Source organism: Hyaena hyaena, unplaced genomic scaffold (assembly GCF_003009895.1).
Source record: "Hyaena hyaena isolate Hyena2069 unplaced genomic scaffold, ASM300989v1 scaffold_53, whole genome shotgun sequence".
Classification (NCBI taxonomy): Eukaryota; Metazoa; Chordata; class Mammalia; order Carnivora; family Hyaenidae; genus Hyaena; species Hyaena hyaena.
The window spans coordinates 1310800-1331366 of NW_024080686.1; the positions used below are offsets into that span (position 1 = coordinate 1310800).

General features: G+C 42.1%; 1 protein-coding gene across 2 annotated transcripts in view; it reads left to right on the plus strand.

Annotated features, from left to right (window-relative positions):
* CPSF3 (cleavage and polyadenylation specific factor 3) overlaps window positions 1-20567 on the plus strand; it is a 41766-nt gene that overhangs the window by 9840 nt on the left and 11359 nt on the right. For both annotated transcript variants that reach the window (XM_039231041.1, XM_039231042.1), the window contains 8 exons: window positions 138-227; window positions 1976-2126; window positions 9331-9506; window positions 10507-10665; window positions 11780-11926; window positions 15012-15164; window positions 17895-18003; window positions 19157-19255. In XM_039231041.1, the coding sequence (XP_039086972.1) occupies window positions 138-227; window positions 1976-2126; window positions 9331-9506; window positions 10507-10665; window positions 11780-11926; window positions 15012-15164; window positions 17895-18003; window positions 19157-19255 (1084 nt within the window). The remainder of the gene's footprint in view (window positions 1-137; window positions 228-1975; window positions 2127-9330; window positions 9507-10506; window positions 10666-11779; window positions 11927-15011; window positions 15165-17894; window positions 18004-19156; window positions 19256-20567) is intronic.

Sequence of the window (20567 nt, forward strand, 5' to 3'; positions counted from 1 at the left end):
GTATTGCATCTAAGTTTCATCAGTTGTGGGATGTTGTGTCTACTGAACTTCACCTTCTGATTTTATGAACTAAGTATATTCACTACTATAACAAAGCCTTCCAAAATCCTAACTTTCTAGCTTCATTTTTTTCACAGCTTTTGTACACAGGTGATTTCTCAAGACAAGAAGATAGACACTTAATGGCAGCTGAAATTCCGAATATTAAACCTGACATTCTCATTATTGTAAGTATTAGTGTGGTGTATTTTATTTTACTATTTTTGTAAATATTTATTTATTTATTTATTTATTTGGAGAAAGGGGGAGAGCAAGTGTGAGTAAGGGAAGGGCAGAGGAGGAGAGAGAGAGACTATCTGCACTGACAGTGTGAGCCCAATGTGGGGCTTGAACTCATGAATCGTGAGATCATGACCTGAGCTAAAATCAGGAGTTGGACACTTAATCAACTGAGCCACCCAGGGACCCTAGTGCTATGTATTTTAATTAGTATAATGTAAGCAGAATTTTTTCTAGTGGGAAAAAACATGATCTCATTTTTCATAATATGTTATCGAATGTAAATATATCTAGTTTTGGGGGTTTTTTTAATGTATACTTATAATAAGAGAGAGAAAGAGAGACAGTGCAAGCGTGGCAGGGACAGAGGGACAGAAGGAGACCCAGAATCTGAAGCAGGCTCTGGGCTCGGAGCTGCCAGCACAGAGCCCGACGCGGGGCTCGAACCCACGAACCGTGAGATCATGCCCTGAGCCGAAGTTGGACGCTTAACCGACTGAGCCCCCCAGGCGCCCCAACGTATCTAGTTTTTTAAATTCTTCTTATTTTCGGGCGCCTGAATTCGTTTTCACTCAGCTAATGGTATCCTACATATAAATTGCCTTCATTTAAGGGAAGGTTTTTTTGTTTGTTTGTTTTTAGCCCTCAGAAAAAATAGTTATTTTCATTCTATCTGGCACTTTAGAGCAGTAGTTCTGAGTTTGATTTTTGCATATGAGTCACCTGGTTATGTTGTTAAACTACAGATTCTGAATCAGAACGTCTGGTGGGGCCTAAGATTCAGCATACGTGACCAGCTCTGGGGATGTCCTTGCTGCTGGCCAGTGGGCCACGTCTAGTAAGGTTTAGGGAATATTCTTTTAAAAAAAATTTTTTTAATGTTTTATTTTATTTATTTCTAGGAGAGAGAGAGACAGCGTGAGCAGGGGAGGGTCAGAGAGAGAGGGAGTCACAGACTGAAACAGGCTCCAGGCTCTGAGCTGGCAGTCAGCACAGAGCCCAACACGGGGCTCGAACCCACAAACCGCGAGATCATGATCTAAGCGAAAGTCAGACGCTTAACCGACTAAGCCACCCAGGCGCCCCGGTTTAGGGAATATTCTTAAACAGAACTGTAAGAAATAATATCTATTTCTGGTTTATAAGCTCTGACTTATCAGAGGTGGGAGAAATATGCTTTTTCCCATCAATGGAAAGCAAAATGATTTAAAAAATAAAAAGACATAGAATTATCTTGAGCAGGAAAGATACAATTTTGGAAATTATTCTTATTCCATTTTAATTTTATTTATTTACTTTGAGAGAGCGAGAAAGTGCAGGTGGGGGAGGGGCAGAGAGCGGAGAGAGAGAATCCCAAGCAGGCTCTGTGCTGTCCGCACGGAGCCGGACCTGGTGCTTGAACCTACAAACTGTAGGATTATGACCTGAGCCAAAGTTGGAGGCTTAACCAACTGAGCCACCCAGGTGCCCCAGTCCTGATTTTGCTTTCTAAAAGTTTCTTAGTGCTTTGCCAGGTCTGAATTCTAATATTTCTTTTTGCTCTTTTTTTCAGTTAGCATCATAACAATATGTGTTCAAGTAAATGGTACCTTAATGGAGAAGTGAATCACGTTGCTTCTGCATTTTATTGATGTTTAACTTTTGTCTTCTTTGGGGATCGTCCGTCGCGGTCTCATACTTCTCATGTCTTATTTAGGAATCTACATATGGGACCCACATCCATGAGAAGCGTGAAGAACGAGAAGCAAGATTCTGTAACACTGTTCATGATATAGTCAACAGAGGGGGCAGAGGCCTCATTCCTGTCTTTGCCCTTGGAAGGGCTCAGGAGCTGCTCTTGATCTTAGGTACGTCTTTTCCTTTGTATTTGAGGGATTCTCATAATCTTGGAGTGTGGTTCTATCAAGATAATTGCCTGGCCTTGGATAGGTCATTCTGCCTTTCTGGGCTTCTGTTTCTGCATCTAAAAACCGATGTGGTGCTCTAAAAGGCCTGGGACACAGGGCCCTCGCGCACTGCCACGGGGAATATAAAGGGTGCCCCCTTCTGGTTGCCATCAGCCTCAGAAGTCTCTGCAGTGAGCTCAGGAGTCTGAAAAATATGCTACCCTTTGACCCAGCAGTACAACATGTGGAAAATAAATTATATAAAGACAATTTTACAAATAAGAGTATTCATTGTTTCAGTATTTTTAAAGAAGTACCATGTCAGTAATCACCTTGTAGGAAAAAGTCAAGTCACAGGTGGATAATTATATGTTTGCACATAAAATACCTATATATGATATATCAGATATATAAAATATGATTGGACCAGCGGGTCTGGGTGGCTGTCAGTGCAGCATCTGATCTCTTGATCTCAGCTCAGGTCTTGATCTCAGGATCATGAGTTCAAGCCCTTCATTGGGCTCTGTGCTGGATATGGAGCCTACCTTTAAAAAAAAAAGTTTTAATTGGGACCAGAAAGTTAGGGTTCAAAACAGTAAACCAGTATGTACCTGGTCCTGGTTAAAATTATACAAATAGGGGCACCTGGCTGGCTCAGTTGGTGGCACATGAGACTTCTCGAGAGTCTAAGCATAATCTCGAGATTCTAAGTTCGATCCCCAAATTGGATGTATAGACTACTTAAGACTAAAATCTTAAAAAAAAGAAAAAAAAAATACACCAATGACTGGAAAGATGTTAAATCTGGGTAATGAGGAAATGGATTTCTTTTTTATTTTCTGCTTTTCTCTATTTTCCAAATACTTCAATGAACGAGCATAAATTTTTGTGGTACGGGGAACAATGGATGCCACTCTCTGCAGGTGTTCACATTTAATGATTCTAACTCAAACATTCATTGATGCTGTTTGGGGAAAGCACTCTTTTTTTTTTTTTTTTTAATGTTTTATTTATTTCTGAGAGAGAGAGAGACAGCATGCATGAACAGGGGAGGGTCAGAGAGAGAGGGAAATACAGTATCTGAAACAAGCTCCAGGCTCTGAACTAGCTGTCAGCACAGAGCCTGACGCGGGGCTCGAACCCATAGACCATGAGATCATGACATGAGCCGAAGTCAGACGCTTAACCAACTGAGCCACCCAGGCGCCCCAAAAGCACTCTCTTAAAGACTGATTAAGCGCTTTGCATGTACACAGCCTCAACGTGAAGAACAAGAAATGGTCACATCAAGCTCTTGCCCTCAGCTCTTCCATCTCTAGGATGATGAGGATAAGTCTGTCCCTGTTACACTGGAAAGGGAAACACGGGAAAATGGAGTAAATGACCTCAGCTCGAAGGCTGACCCATGAGAAAGCGCAGACGTAGTAGGACTGGTTTTCCACACCCTAAGCCACAGCCCCGTTTTCTCTTGCTCCTTTTTTTTCTAACCGTAAGTCAGATTCGTCCTCAGAAGTCTCAAACTAAAAAGTCTCCATAACAAAATAATTTGAAGAACAGAAGAAATTGGGAAGGTAAAGCTACCTTGTTACCATCAAATTGGGTCGCCAGATTGAGCACAGAAAAATATAGGACACCCAGCTAAATTTTCACTTCAGAAAAATAATGAATAATATGTTAGTACAGGTGTCTCAAATATTTAGTATACTTATGCTGAAAATCTTATGCTTTTAATCTGAAATTCAAGTTTAATTTGGCATTTGGTATTTTTATCTGGCAAGTCTGCCCTCAGGACATATATTATGACTCCTCCTCTGTGCAATTGGTTGTTCCTTTTTCTCTAAATTCTCCCTTGTGACATAGCGTAACAGAAGGAGGGCAGCCGTTTGAATGAGTGGTTTCAGATCTCTATGTTCTAGCCATGTGAGCTTGGGCAAGTTACTCCACTTTTCTTTGATACTTAAATTTTAGCCACACACACACACACACACACACACACACACACACACACAGGGGGTGTGATGTGATCTCAGGATGCAGTGTGCCGTGCAGGGCGTTTGAGAAATAAAAGTATATGTGAAAACTTTGGTGCCATTAAAATTTTTAATTTCACCAGTAAAAACAGCAGAATAAACCAGAGGGCAAAGCAGGAAATATATTTGTAGCCTACATGACAGAAAAAGTCCCTGTCCTTATATAGGAGAGTTTTCACTTATAAATCAAGTAGAAAAATACCATTCCCACGCTGTTCAACGTTTTTTCAGCCTCGGTTTCCTAATCTGTAAGATGGAGATGAACTGTTTTAAAAATTAGAAATAATAAATGTAAATAGCATACTAGGCACTTAATGCATTTTCTTTTTCTTTTTTTAATGTTTTATTTATTTTTGAGAGAGACAGAGTATGAGTGGGGGGAAGGTCAGAGAGAGAGGGAGACACAGAATCTGAAGCAGGCTCCAGGCTCTGAGCTGTCAGCACAGAGCCTGATACGGGGCTTGAACTCGTAAACCGCAAGACTATAACCTGAGCCAAAGTCGGACACTTAACCAACTGAGCCATCCAGGCACCCCATAATGCATTTTTTAATGCAGGTGCACGTATGAGAATAAATGATACCTTTTGACCATACTACTCTTATAATAAATTTTGGGACATAATGAGAGTTTTCTCATAAAATAAGCCTTCCTTTATTAAGGGTAGGTTGCTGACAGGTTTTGCTTTTTTTTTTTTAATGATTTGATGGTTTTTTAAATTTTTTTAACATTTATGTATTTTTGAGAGAGACAGTGTGTGAGCAGGGGAGGGGCAGAGAGAGAGGGAGACAGAATCTGAAGGCAGTTCCAGGCTCTGAGCTGTCATCCCAGAGCCTGATGCGGGGCTCGAACTCATGGGCCATGAGATCATCACCTGAGCTGAAGTTGGACACTTAAATCGACTGAGCCACCCAGGTGCCCTGACAGATTTAGTTTATTATGAGACATTGTTGAGCAGCTTTTTAAAGAAAGTATAGTTGTACAGTAATATTGCTTCTACGTGCTCAGAAACTATTTTAATTCTTTCGGCAGTCCTAATTACAAAAGGTCTAATTTTGATAAGTCTTTGAAATACTGAGAATACGTTTTTATTAAAACTGTCACAGACTTTTGTCTCTCCACGGTAATAAGTTGTGGTCTGTTACTCAGTGTAAACTTCTGCTGAATGAATCTTTTATTTTATGTATTTATTTTTTTTATTTTTATTTATTTCTAGGAGAGAGAGAGACAGCGTGAGCAGGGGAGGGTCAGAGAGAGGGAGACACAGACTCTGAAACAGGCTCCAGGCTCTGAGCTGGCAGTCAGCACAGAGCCCGAAGCGGGGCTCGAACCCACGAACCGCGAGATCATGACCTAAGCGAAAGTCAGACGCTTAACCGACTAAGCCACCCAGGCGCCCCTGAATGAATCTCTTTTAAAAGCCTCCACGTCAGGGCACCCGATGGCTCAGTCCATTAAGAGGATGACTCAGTTTCAGCTCAGATCACGATCTCACTGTTAGTGAGTGTGAGCCCTGTGTCGGGCTCCCTGTCGAACCCAGAGCCAGCTTGGGGTTCTCAATCTCTTCGTCTCTCTCTGCCCCTCCCCCACTTGCACTTGCTTGCACTTTCTCTCTCTCTAAATAAATAATTTAATTAATTAAAAAATAAAAACCATGGGACTGTGATCCCAATATTCTTTTTAGGTCTCACCCTAGTATTCAGAAATAAGCTTTGATTTTGTAAATTTAAGATAGTAAGGCCCATGCTAAAATTTCTTGAACTCTTTGGGGGCGTCTGGGTGGCTCAATTGGTTAAGCGTCCGACTTTGGCTCAGGTCATGATCTCACGGTCTGTGGGTTCGAGCCCCGCATCAGGCTCTGTGCTGACAGCTCAGAGCCTGGAGCCTGCTTCAGATTCTGTGTCTCCCTCCACTTGCTCTCTGTTTCTGTCTCTCAAAATAAAGATATAAAGAAATTTTTTTTTTTTAATTCTTCAACTCTTTTTTTTTTTTTTTCTTTCTGAGAGAGACACAGCATGCATGAGCAGGGAGGGTCAAAGAGAGAGGGAGACACAGTATCTGAAACAGGCTCCAGGCTCTGAGCTGTCAGCACAAATCCCAACAGGCGGCTCGAACCCACGAACCATGAGATCATGACCTGAGCCGAAGTCGGACACTTAATTGACTGAGCCACGCTGGAGCCCCTCTTCAACTCTTTAGAACATACTTATATACAACAAAATGAAAAGACAGCCCACTGAATGGGAGAAAATGTTGACACATCCTACATCTGATAAATGGTTAATATCCAAAATATATAAAGAACTTACACAACTTAAAATCAAAAAACAACCTGACTAAAAAATTGGCAGAGGACTGGAAGAAACAGTTTTACAAAGAAGACCTATAGATGGCCAATGTGAAAAGATCTCAGCATCACTAATCATCAAGGGAAATGCAAATCAGAACTACAGTGAGATACCACCTCATACCTGCCAGATTGGCTGTTATCAAAAAGGCAAAAAAAGATAAATGTTGGTCATGACATGGAGACAAGGGAACCATCATACACAGTAGGAATGTGAACTGGCGCAGCCACTGTGAAAAACAGTATGGAGGCTCCTCAAAATATTAAAAAAATACCATACAATCCAGCAGTTCCACTTCTGGAGGGTTTTTTTTTTCTTTCAGGCTTATTTATTTATTTTAAGAGACAGAATGTGGGAAGGGCAGAGAGAGAGGGAGAGAGAGAATCCCAAACAAGCTCTCCACTGTCAGCACAGAGCCTGATGTCAAGGCTCAAACTCATGAACCAGGAGATCATGACCTGAGCCAAGATCAAGAGTCAGACACTGAACCGACTGAGCCACCCAGACGCCTCTTCTACTGCTGGGTTTTTATGTGAAGAAAATGAAGATGAAAACAATTTATTTTTATTTATTTTTAAAATTTTTTTTAATGTTTATTTTTGAGAGAGGGAGAGAGGACAGAGTGCAAGTCAGGGAGGGGCAGAGAGAGACAGAGATACAGAATCCAAAGCAGGCTCCAGGCTCTGAGCTGTCAGCACAGAACCCAATATGGGGCTCAAACTCATGAACCACGAGATCCTGACCTGAGCCAAAGTCGGACGCTTAACCAACTGAGCCACCCAGGCTCCCTGAAAACACCAATTTAAAGACACATGCACCCCTGTGTTCATTGCAGCATTATTTACAATAACTAATAATTTACACATGGAAATGACCCAAGTGTTAATTGATGGATGAATGGATATAGATGTGGTGTATGTGTGTATATATATACACACGTATGGAGAATGCTACTCCACCATAAAAAGAATGAAATCTTGCCATTTGCAACAACATGCGTGGAACTGGAAGGTATTACATAGTGAAATAAGTCAGACAGAGAAAGACAAGTACCATATGGCTTCACTTACATGTAGAATCTAAAAACCAAAACAGGTGCCTAGGTGGCTGTGTTGATTAAACACCTGACTCTTGATTTCAGCTCAGGTCTTGATCTCACAGTAAGATTGAGCCCTTCATCGGGCTCTGCACTGACAGTACGGAGCCTGCTTGGGATTCTCTCTCTCCCTCTTTCTCTGCCCCTCCCCTGCTTGAGCTCTCTCTCAAAATAAATGTGTTTTTTTTAATCTTTTAAAAAATAATAAAAATAAACAAAACCAGATTCATAGAAAGATACAGGAAACTATTGGTTACTGGAGGTCGGAGGGCTTAGGAGTCAAGCAGAATAGGGGAAGGGGATTAAGAGGTATAAACTCCTAGTGATAAGATAAATGTTATAGAAATATAACATACAGCATAGGGAATATAGTTGGTGATGTTCTAATAACTGGTGACGGGTGGTAGGTAGGGGATCATTTTGTAAGGTATAAAAATATTGAATCACTGAGATACACACCTGAAACTAATGGGATATGTCAATTGTACTTTATACTTCATTTGAAAAAAAGAAAGAAAGAAATGTTAGCCTAGCTGGAGCCAGGCACTTAGGAAACCTTCAGAGCCTAAAGTCCCTTCTCCCGTCTGCTGTCACTGCTGTACCTTGCATCGGAGCTAAAGCATAAGGGAGGCCAACATGTGTTGAATGCCGGGGCACTCTTTCCAACCAGAGGCTGCATCCCAGAGCCTCGAGCCTTCCGTCAGTATCAGATCCTAACTGCCCACATTCTGATGGGTGATCTTGCATCTTGAGCAAGTGGTTTGGTATTTCTGAGCCTCCACTCCTTCTCTAAGATGCGGATTGCCCTCTCTGTGGTTGCAGACACCCTGTGTGAACCCTCCTCAGCACCCAGCGTAGAATCCGTGCTCAGGAAATGGCAGCCACTGCTCATGCAGCTAAGCATCCCTGCCACACAACTACAGGGTCGCTAAGGGAAACCAAGGGGCAGAAGCGAGAGCCTCGATTATAAGCAACCTACAGCAGGCTGACTGACTAAAAGCAAGAGAGAATGTACTGGATGATATTGGTGTCCCCAGACTGTCCAGGAAAAACGGGAAGCAAGCCTAGAACAGGGCGCTTCCTGAGGTCAGAGGCAAGATCCACTAGGAATGCGTCCCAGGGAGGAGCACCCGCTTATTGTTACCCGGGTGTCCGCGGGCAGGGCACAGCCTTGTGAGACGCCCACCAGGAGCAGAGCGTGAGGACGAGGCCAGCCGCAAGAGTGACTAAAAGGGACCCTGAGGGAGGAAATGGCCTCAAGGAAAACCAGCGGAGTCCAGCCCTGGCACCCCCACCCCTGGCTTTCCATCCCTGGGCACAGCGATTTCTTAAATGTGGCTTTCCCTTAAACAGGGTAGTAATTACTGCAGACATAGCTGACGTGTTGAACAAATTGTTGTGTGCTCGTAATTACAAAGTGTGTTTCTAACGCTCCGGGGGGGGGGTTCCAAACCTTGATATCTTTGCTATTAACACATTAATTAGTGATTTGTGGAAATTGCAAGAGAACGATATATATATATAGTTTTTTTTATTTAGGTACAGATATAGATAGGTGTATATACATAGTTATATGTTTTCATCTCTTTCTTGGATGTCTGAATTTCTTAAAATTAATTACAGATGTCATTCGTTATTTGCACTGTTTATCCCACATAACGAAATGCAATTTGTTTCTTACAAAATCTCTAGATGAGTACTGGCAGAATCACCCAGAACTCCATGACATTCCCATATACTACGCGTCGTCTTTGGCTAAGAAGTGCATGGCAGTGTACCAGACGTACGTAAACGCCATGAATGACAAAATCCGCAAACAGATCAACATCAACAACCCCTTTGTGTTCAAGCACATCAGTAACCTCAAGGTGAGTGCTGAGGGAGAGGAAGGACGAGTAAACAGAAGGTCAACAGCGCGTTGATTCCAGGGCTGAGAGTGCTTTTTGCTGAGGTCTCACCTTGCCTGTAGCAGGCACCATTTTTCTGCAAGAAAACAAAAATTTAGCAACTGGCATTCTTCTCTGCTTAAATCTTGCAGCTTGTTCCAAGTCTCCTTTCATTCTCAGAATTTCCTGTTGGTGAATAAGTTAAGCCTCTCTGCCGTAGAAACAAAGTTCCGATGAGAAAAATATCTTTTGTGACGTCTTACGTTTTTCTATTCTTACTCAAACCTAATCATCTTTTTGATTTGCACTGTAAATTCCAGGTATGAAAATTTTCATATGTTTACTTTTCTAGAGCTCAATAAAAAACTGGTTTTCCTTAGTTTAAAAAAAGATGTTGTTTTAAAAATATATTGTTTTATTAAAGCTAATGCTTTAATCTGAATAAACTAATGCCCCAAATAATTCAAGTTCTAGAACTCATCTTCCAGTTGTAAGTGGGCACTGTCCTTATTTTTTAAGTTAACTGCGTAAGAACTAGAGCCACGTTTTCCCTAGAAACGATGTTAAACTTTTTGGTTAGATTTTTAGGCCAGCTCAAAATATTTGTGAATTATGCAAAGCCAATTTGAGTGGGAAGGTTCTTTTGGAATTCTGTCTTGGGCAGATAGAAAGCCATTTGACTCTTCCTTTTTTCCTGCCTGCCTGCTAAGCACTGAAAATGGTCCTAGTAGCCCATTAACTACCAGTAGAAGGTTTAAAAGGTCACTGTGAGCTAACTGCTTTCTATCGCTTTGTTCTTCTTTCATTCCTACCTTTGGTTGTTTAGGAACTTAGATATTGGACTTCAGATGTTTGCTCATCTCCGAGGCCCTTTCGGTAGCACAATTAATCTTTCCACTTACCTTTTCGTTATTCTTTAACAATAAGGAATGCCTTGCCAGACCCTGGTGCTCAGCGTGCTTTTACCACTCCCTTCTCTCAGAGCATGGACCATTTTGATGACATCGGTCCCAGTGTCGTCATGGCCTCCCCGGGCATGATGCAAAGTGGCTTATCCAGAGAGCTCTTCGAAAGCTGGTGCACGGATAAGAGGAACGGCGTCATCATAGCAGGGTACTGTGTGGAAGGGACACTTGCCAAGGTCAGCCATGAGACCACCGTGTTACTCCTAATCCGAATTGCCCCGGGCCGCCCGGGGGGCTCAGTCGGTTGAGCATCTGACTTCGGCTCAGTCATGATCTCACAGTTTGTGGGGTCGAGCTCCGCATTGAGCTCTGTGCTGACAGCTCAGAGCCTGGAGCCTGCTTCAGATTCTGTATCTCCCTCTCTCTCTGACCCTCCCCTGCTCATGCTGTTTCTCTCTCTCAGAAATAAATAAAACGTTAAAAAAAAAAGAATTGCCCAGGTGGCACGTTAAAGTCTGAGAAGCACTCATCTTGTTGCCGTAAAAAGTATGCAGAGGAACCTATTTGAGACCAACAAAAACATGGGTGCTCTCCTTCATCAAAGAAGTTTACTAATACGTATTCTCTTGAAAAGCCGAAGCGGGTGTTTGGGTTGACTGCCCGTCTCCCTGACGACGCGGAGTGGTTGATGTTAGCGCTTAGGGATGGACACATTGGAGGAAGTACGCGCAGAACTTTAGAGACCGTTTCTGAACATCCAAGCATCACGTTCTCTTATCCCCTGTTAGCTATATAACTTGTCTTCATTCTTAAAATACGTGATGACTCCCAAGGCGCGTGGGTGGCTCAGTCGGTTGAATGTGCAACTCTTGGTTTTGGCTCAGGTCCTGATCTCACAGTTTGTGAGTTCGAGTCCCACATCCAGATCTGCACCGACGGCATGAGCCTGCTTGGGATTCTGTCTCTCTCTCTCAAAATAAATAAATAAACATTTAAAAAATAAAGTCGATTTCCAGAATAGAAACACATCTGTCTGAAAAGTGACTTTTTAGAGCGAGAGAATAGTTGGGAATACAAGTTTGGCTTTCTAGTCATAAGTTACAATGGTCACTTCCAGTATTCCAAATGCATTGAAGTTAGTTAACCTGCCTACTTTGCTGGCTAAATATATGCTTACTCAAGAAAATAAGTATTTGATATTTACTAAGTCACTGTTAGAATGATTTTTGTGCTAAAGGTCCTAAGTTTAGTATAAGAATTTATGGCTGCATTAAAAAATAGAAAATGTCCCTTTTCTGATTGGGTAGTTTATTTGTTTTGCTCTTCCTAATTTTTCTTTCTTTTTAACAGCATATCATGTCTGAACCAGAAGAAATCACTACCATGTCTGGACAGAAGTTACCACTGAAAATGTCTGTTGATTACATTTCTTTCTCTGCTCACACAGATTACCAGCAAACCAGTGAATTTATTCGTGCTTTGAAACCGCCTCATGTGGTTAGTCTATGAATTTGATTTCTAACATTCAAGGGGGGAAGAAACCTACCCAAGACACGGTACCAGCTGGTTTTCAAGTCAAACACTGCTGTCGTTAAGGTAGCCTTTCAACAGAGCACTTCTGCTTGCACTTGGATAAGACCTCCACAGCTCCCCTTTGAGTCAGGCAAGCTGTGCGTGGTAATCTTCTCCACCTACGCGAGCTCACCGCATCCAGACCCAGTGCTCTTTCTGTCCCTTTCTGTTGCCTCCCCAGTAACTTAAGAGCGCATGCTGTGCAGTATGCTGGACAGAATATCCATTCTGTCCCTGACTTGCTGTGTGACCCTGGGCAAATTACTTACCCTCTCTGTACCCCATTTGTAAATAAGGATACTAAAGCCTCATAAGGTTATTGTGAGGAATGAATGAGAGAACATATATATCTAAAGCATCTAAGATGGTGCCTGGCATGTAGTAAATGCTTAATAATATGGAAAGAAGAGAAAGACAAATCATGTAACGGTAAAAATTAAAGCTCCAACTAGGTACAAAATGTATTACATAGCTCCTTACTAGTGTGCTTTGTTTATATTTTTAAGTCTCACGTAATTATGAAAATAACAGTTACATTTTGGTGGCACTAGGAAGAGGGGAAGAGGGGAAAGCTAAAAAAAACACGTGTCTTTAATCAACAGAACTTAGGGAACGTGTGTCTGGGGAAACAGAAGTGCCCTTTCTGAAAGTATTGAAAATAGAGGAAAGAGCCTTTCGTTATTTTTTTTTCCTTGAGTTTTTTTTATTGTGGTAAAATATAACACAAAATTTGTAATTTTACCCATTTTTTAAGTGTACAATTCAGAGGCCTTAATTACACTCACAGGTTTGTACAGCCATCACCACTGTCTATTTCTAAAACTTTTTCGTCACCCCAAACAGAAATGGTACCTATTAAGCAAAAATTTCCCATTTCTTCCTTCCCAGCCCCAGGTAACCTCTAATGTACTTATGTAAATTTGCCTATTCTAGAAGTTTCGTGTCAGTGAAATCGTACAGAACATACTGTGTTCAGGGTCCCTCTGTAGTGTAACCTGTGTCAGAACTTCATTCCTCTCCACTGTACGTAAAAGCCACATTTTGTGCACCTGCTGATGGATGCTCGGGTTGCTGCCGCCCCTTGGCCGTTGTGACCAGTGCTGCAGCGAACATTGGCCTCTAAGAATCTGTCTGAGCTCTGTGGTCAGTTCCTTTGCACTTACAGCAAGGAGGGGAATCACTGGCTCCTGTGGTAATTCTGTTGTTAACTTTTTGAGGAATCACTAACTCTTCCCGTCATGGCCGCGCCGTTTTACGTGCCCCCCCCGCCCCATGCAGTGCACACAGACCCTAGGTGCTCCGTATCCTTGCCAACACTTGCTAGTTGCCTTTTTTTAATTAGAGCCATTCTAGTAAGTGTGGAGCGGATCTCATTGTGGTTTTGATTTTCACTTCCCTGATGACCAAGGACGTTGAGCACCCCTTTGTGTGCTGTTTGGTTCATTTTTGAGTTCTTTCCTAGCACGGTGGTCCTCACAGCTATTTTCCCATTGGCCTTTACGTAATAAGCAGATTCTTGGGTGGAGAAAAATCCCTCTCCTACTTTTTAGCATCATGAACTGTCCAATTTAGCTACCGTGCAGGCTCCTCACAGGTGTTTCCTAGGGTATGTGGTTTATGAATATCCCCCCACATTTTGAAGCCAGGGAGGAAGTGTTGTATTGCCCTTTCTCTCTGGTGTCACCACCTCATCCTCAGGCCCGTTTCATTGCTCTTCAGGCTCTGTCTCTGCTGACAGTTAAAATTCCTGGATTCAACTCGATGCTTACCTTCCTTCAGTAACCAGGTCAGCAAAAGTATATCTACACGATAACATAACAATAGTGTTAGTAGTAGTAATAAACAACAGCTATCATTTATTATTTACCATGTGCCAGGTACTGTACTCATGTGTTAAGTAATCTCTAGGCCCAGCATGGGACATGAACTCTCAACCCCAAGATCAAGAGTTGCCTGCTCTACCGACTGAGCCAGCCCGGCCCCCCTGTACTCATGTTTTACATGTATCATCTTGCTTATTCCTTACAATTAACAACTGATTTTAGATGACAAAACTGAGATGTTAAGTAACTTGCTCAAGGTTTCAGAGCCAGTCAGTGTTTAAAGAGCCAGGCCTCAAAGCCAGGCCTGGTAGTGATGCTGGCTTCCGTTAGCTCAGGCAGGAAGTGATCCACCAGTAATCTATGGGTTAAAGATGATCTGTCTTGTAAAATACAGGTTATAAAAGTGAATAGGAAGAGACTGGTATCTAATGCAATTGTTATCAAGACCCCACAAACACAATTTCATTTGGTTCTGAAGTATCCTGTTTGGTATTACTATAATGAAAAGAAGAAAATATCAAAATATCTAATACCAAAGGTCTTTTTTATCCCCTATAAAAAGCTTCTTTAGAAAGCTTTGTAGTAAGATGGGGCGCCTGGGGGGCTCAGTCAATAAAGCATCCAACCCCTGATTTCATTTCAGGTCATGATATCCTGGTTTATGAGTTGGAGCCCCGCATCAGGCTCTGTGCTGACAGTGCAGAGGCTGCTTGGGATTCTCTCTCCCTCTCTCAATAAGTAAACAAACAAAAAAAAAGCCTTGTATTAAGAAACATAAAACTATGGTTTTTTTCTGCATTAGTAGGAGTAGCAATAGTTTCACACAAGAATCCTGTATCTAAAGCTGGTAGAAGCTATAGAGTGTACAGAAGTCACGTGGTCCAGCCCGTTAACACTTGAGCGTAGAAGTCCTAAGTCCAGCTTCCACAAAGTTGTATGTCTTGTTAGTGGCAAAAACTGAAGTAGAAGTTTCTTTACTGTCTCTTAAAATAGTTCCAACTCAATAGTTTTAAAACCAAACAGAATGAAAATACCTATACAAGTTTGATTGACTGGAGGTTCTTCAAAGTAGTTAAGCTTAATAACTTCAAGTATATGTCTGTTTCAATATTTAAGTCACACAGGGGCCGTCATTAACCCAAACTAAGAATGTTTCCCTGTGCTCTTTTAAAATTCATTCTATATAGATTTTAGTCCATGGAGAACAAAATGAAATGGCCAGATTGAAAGCAGCCCTGATTCGAGAATATGAAGATAACGATGAAGTTCACATAGAGGTTCATAATCCTCGGAATACAGAAGCTGTGACTTTGAATTTCAGAGGAGAAAAGCTAGCCAAGGTAAAAGGTTGTGGTTTCTAATCTTACCCAGGTCTTTGCTAAAGGGAAATGTATACTTCTTAAAATCGGGGCGCCTGGGCGGCTTAGTCGGTTAAGCGTCCGACTTTCGCTTAGGTCATGATCTCGCGGTTCATGGGTTCGAGCCCCGCGTCGGGCTCTGTGCTGACTGCCAGCTCAGAGCCTGGAGCCTGTTTCAGTCTGTGACTCCCTCTCTCTCTGACCCTACCCTGCTCACGCTGTCTCTCTCTCTCTCTCTCTCTCTCCCCTAGAAATAAAACATTTAAAAAAATAAATAAATAAATAAAGGGAAATGTATACTTCTTAAAAATATAGTCTTCTTTTAATCAAAGCAAGATGATGTGCTTAATGATTTCTGTCTACTTAGTATACTATAAGAATTTTATCATGGGGTCACCTGGGTAGCTCAGTTGGTTAACGGTCCGATTTTAGCTCAGGTCCTGATCTCGGTGGTTTGTGAGTTCAAGCTCCGTGTTGGACTCTGTGCTGTCAGTTCAGAGCCTGGAGCCTGCTTCAGATTCTGGATCTCCCTCTCTCTCTGCCCCTCCCCCACTCATGCTTTGTTTCTCTCTCAAAAATAAATTAACATAAGGGGGACACCTGGGTGGCTCAGTCGGTTAAGCATCCGACTTCAGCTCAGGTAATGATCTCATAGTTTGTGAGTTCGAGCACCATGTTGGGTTCTGTGCTGATCGCTCAGAGCTTGGAGCCTGCTTCAGATTCTGTGTCTCCCTCGCTCTCTGCCCCTCTCCCACTCACGCTCTTTCTCTCTCTCAAAAATAAATAAACGTTAAAAAAATAAACATAAAAAAATTTTAAGAGATACTTCTAAGGGAAACATTTTAATGATTTCTCTAAAGTTTTAAATGTCAAACATGTCTTAATGAGCAACTTTATAGCAATTCTTTTAATACATAATGAGCCAAATATGAGAAGGCTAATTGATGAATATCCTTCCTTGTGGTTGAGTTTGAGGGAAAAAAACGTCAGCAAAAGTTAGGATATGAGACTTTTGTTGCTGGAGAACAGAGGGTGGTATTGACTCCTGTTCACGGAACTTTCTGGTGGCCAGTGTAATAGAAGCAATCTCATGCCTGTAAAGTATTCAGTTGGGAATCTAAGAAGTGAATTTCCCAGACTCTGCTGGTTGAGATGGGGTGGGGGAGGGGTGCAGTTTTATAGTCAGATAATTTAGGAGAAGTGGAGTCGAACAGACATAAGCTGATTTCTTTACAACTGGACTTCTCAGAGTTTTTTTTATGCCGCTGTGCATTGTGAGTCTTTAAGAAATATAGTGCACAGCATTTTAAAAAGTTTCAACTACAGAACTGAGAGCTCATTGTCAGTATGAGACATATATACGTCGCTCGTATATAACTGGTACGTATGCATAGAGAAACTCGTCAGTACCTATTTCTCCACATACAGCTTTGTGTTGGAATGTGGTTCTATTATTCCAGACATGGGTTTAGTTACTTCACATCATAGCTCTAGTTTTTTTTCTAGTTTTTCTTTTTTTCTCAAGTGCAATCACCTCGCTTCCGGTGAAGTCTGTTACAGCAGCCATCCTCAACCATGTAACACAGAAACTAAGAAGTAGGTGAACAAAAGCAGATCCACAAAGAACTATCCAAAAAAACCATTCACTTTGTTCACATGTCAGGCCCACCAGTCGAATGTGCGGTAATCAGTCAGCACAGTGGAAAGCGGCACGCGCTGGGCCCAGCCGGCAGCCCCAGGCGAGGCCAGAGGGTCCTCGCTCCCTCGGCCTCGCTCTCTGGGGTGCTCGTGCGCGTGCACGAGCCTCATCAGCGTCTGGGACCTCACTGTACCTAAGATCAGTCTTCTGGGGGCAGTGCCCCTTTTCATTACGTCACCAGCATTTGGGGGAAAGTCACCCTGACAAACCATGTGAGATAGAGCTTTCTCTGCTTGTACAGTTATAAGGGCAAATATTACTATCACTGCCTCGCTGCTCTTTGTCCTCACTTGATGAGAGGAAACAAGTATGAAATACGCTGGCATCTTCCTCTTTGGGTTCATTTATTAGTAGTGAAGAGCAGTTGTGTTTAAGAAAGTTGGCTTTTGTGTTTGTAAGGTATTTGGTTTTGTTAGTTTCTGAGCAGCCATTACTTTCTTTTAAAAATTCTGCCCCCTCGGTTTCATGAGCTCTTCCACACCGGTCTTTATTGGCAGACACTGGCGAGATCTGATCTTTACTAATGAGATCTCACCTGTCTCTATCGCCCTCTTCATTCAAAGACGCCCCCCCGGCTAGTGTTGAGCCTAACATAGACTTGCACCTCTGTCAGGGAGCTCACCGGGAGCGAGGCCTAAACCGGCGCGCAGCAGCACGTGCGTCTCTGGCCTGCGCCTGCGGCCTCCGCGCCGCACTACAGCTGCTGACAGCTTTCTGGAGCCCAGCACCTGTACGTTCAACTTGGTTACTGAACTGATTGGACCTGAACTGAACCTGGCCAGTCTTGCCAGGTCTGCCCTGTGTCCCTTGCCTTTTGGTCCCTTGGTCGCTCCGTTCCTGCCCTGATGATAGACCTGTATAACATTTTATATTTTTCAGGTTAAAAATTCATGTCGTTTTCATGGTTCAGATGTCATATGGTCATCACTGTGATTGAATATCTGAATAATTGCATTTTCCAAGATTCTATTTTCTTCAAGTTTTGTTTTGTTTTGTTTTGTTTTTTTAAATAGGTCATGGGCTTTTTAGCAGACAAAAAACCAGAACAAGGCCAGCGGGTCTCAGGAATACTTGTTAAGAGAAACTTTAATTATCACATACTTTCTCCTTGTGACCTCTCCAGTAAGTATACTATTAAACATCAACAGTAATTTTAACATTGAAAGAAAATCTATGAATACTTCTCATACTAATGGCCAAATTTTAAGTAGCAGCCAAATAATAAAATAGAGTGATGAGGTAATGATCCACAGAGTTTTTGGGGGGGAAAATCTACATTGAACTATTTAAATGTTTTAATTCTTTGTGAAATAATTTCTTTCTTAATGGGGAACATGAGTTGACCTCTAAGACAGGTTGACTACTCCTACTGACCCTTTACAAGCCTGTTTTCCACCTTTCACAATGGAGTCCTGGTACTTTTATTTTCTAAAGTAACCTTGGAGCCTGCGCCCTGCCCAACACGCACGCATTTTGATCTTTATGACGTATAGTTGTACGTTACTTGCTGGGCCTTTATGTCATGTGCCTGCGTAAATGCTGAGCCATCACTGCTTTTGCAGTACATATGGTATTAGTGTCTCCGGTACCTGTGCTCAGTGTTATTCAGATGGCACTAACAGTATGAGCACTTTATGAAGGAGGAAGAAATAGGTGTTTAGGGATTCGTCTTGTGAGCTGGGCCAGCCGCTAGCGTCTAGCCCGTCACGCAGTGAGGTATAACTTGTTCTCTCCCAGCGGTTAGTGGATCTTCCTCTGTGCCAGGCGCCGTGCCAGCCGCTGGAGGACTAAAGATGTGCTACAGAGCACGGCGCCAGCCCCTGGAAAGCTCTCCAGGGAGAGGCGCAGCCTTGTCCGGAGCTAGTCCCAGCACCTATGAGTGACAAAGTGAGGTGCATGGTAAGTGCATGAGGAGAGAGCGGACCCAGAGGAGTCCGGACAAGTTTTGCAAACCAGGTAGCCCTAGTGGCAGGGACTCATGGATTGTCGGGGTTGCCCGGCCCAGAAGAAAGCAGAGGACCGCTGGCGCCCTGGCTCGGAGACCTTCAGGGACCGTGTTGAGGGCGGTGAGGCTGCTTTCTTACAGCTGAAGCTGGAGCTAACTAGTCGGGAGGTGGATGTGGGGAGTTAAGGGGGGAATGTAGGGCAGGAGCCAATTAAGGAGCATCTTCTAAGCTTTCTCAGAAACAAGTTCTCCTTTACTTTGCGTTAACTTCTCGCTCTATTTTGTGTGATCAGTATTGTTACTTAAAGTGCATTCTCATTTCCTCTTCAGATTATACTGACTTGGCCATGAGCACTGTGAAACAGACCCAAGCCATTCCATATACCGGCCCTTTTAATTTGCTCTATTACCAGCTACAGAAGTTGACAGGTGTGTATTTATTGAAATTCACCTAATTATTTTCTGCTTTTGCGTAAGAGAAGTATATACCCAGGGAAGGAGGCTGCTCCGCTTGGGTTATTGTCTCAGAATTGCGTAAGTTTTATTTGTACCTCATTTGGACGTGTTATCACCTTTGGGTAAATTTTTGAAAATCTACTCATAAATTTTTTTAATCCCATTAAACTTCTTATCCTTGATCCATTGAAAATTCTAAAAATATCAGTAATCTTTGTTGCTCATGTTTAAAATCCACTTTAGTTTACTCTTCTAAGTTTCATCTATTTCTCTGTTCAGTGAAAATAAGTTTTCTGGTGCCATCAGTACAGTCTATACAACAGGTTTTAGAAGAACACATGACCACTGGCCAGAGGCCAGTAGAACAGTAAATCTATTCTGTTTTCCTAGTAGACCCTTTGAGTTAGAGATTTTTATGTATTAACATAATGAGGGGCAATGACTAAGTTAAAAGGCATGGGTGCCCTCTAATAAGCAGGAACACTTTAAATTTTTTATATAAATTTTTAGTGTTTAGTTATTTTATTTGAGAGACAGAGCACAAGCAGGGAAGGGGCAAAGAGAGAGGGAGATACAGAATCGGTCCAGGCTCTGAGCTGTCAACACAGAACCCAATGCGGGGCTTCAAACCACAAACCGTGAGATCATGACCTGAGCCAAAGTCTGATGCTCAACCAACTGAGCCACCCAGTCTCCCCTAAAGCAGGAACACTTTAAATTACAAATTACACTTTCTATTAATACCCTCTTTATAATTCAGGTAGCAAAATATGACCATAAAATAAATCAGTAGAAAGAAAATCTTTTTTTACTTCAGATCCTCACATGAGAATTACAGGTCATAACATAGAAAGTTAATAAAACATGTCTGAGTTAATTCTTAATTAAGAGGTTACTGGAAGGACCAGAAAAGTCTCTTCTTAGACAATAGAGTTTCCCAATAGAATGATTAAACTTATGAAGACAGAAGGAAGTGACTGGTTGGAAATAGTTGACTAGATTCATATTAGATTTTAAGACGCTAGTGGCTAAATCTCATATGTAAACAGATATTTGACAATCACCAAAGTTTGCAACTGATAAAATGTTTCGTGTCCAAGGTGAATCGAATCCTGCCTCATTATGTGAATTTTTATAATACATGTTGAGATCTTTCAGCTGTTATAAGCAATTAACATAAAACTTAACTATTTGAAATCTCACTGTACAAATGAGTAATTCATTTTTTCATTGTCAGATTTATTTCAGCTCTCTCTATAAACAAAAGAATAATGATGCCTCTGGA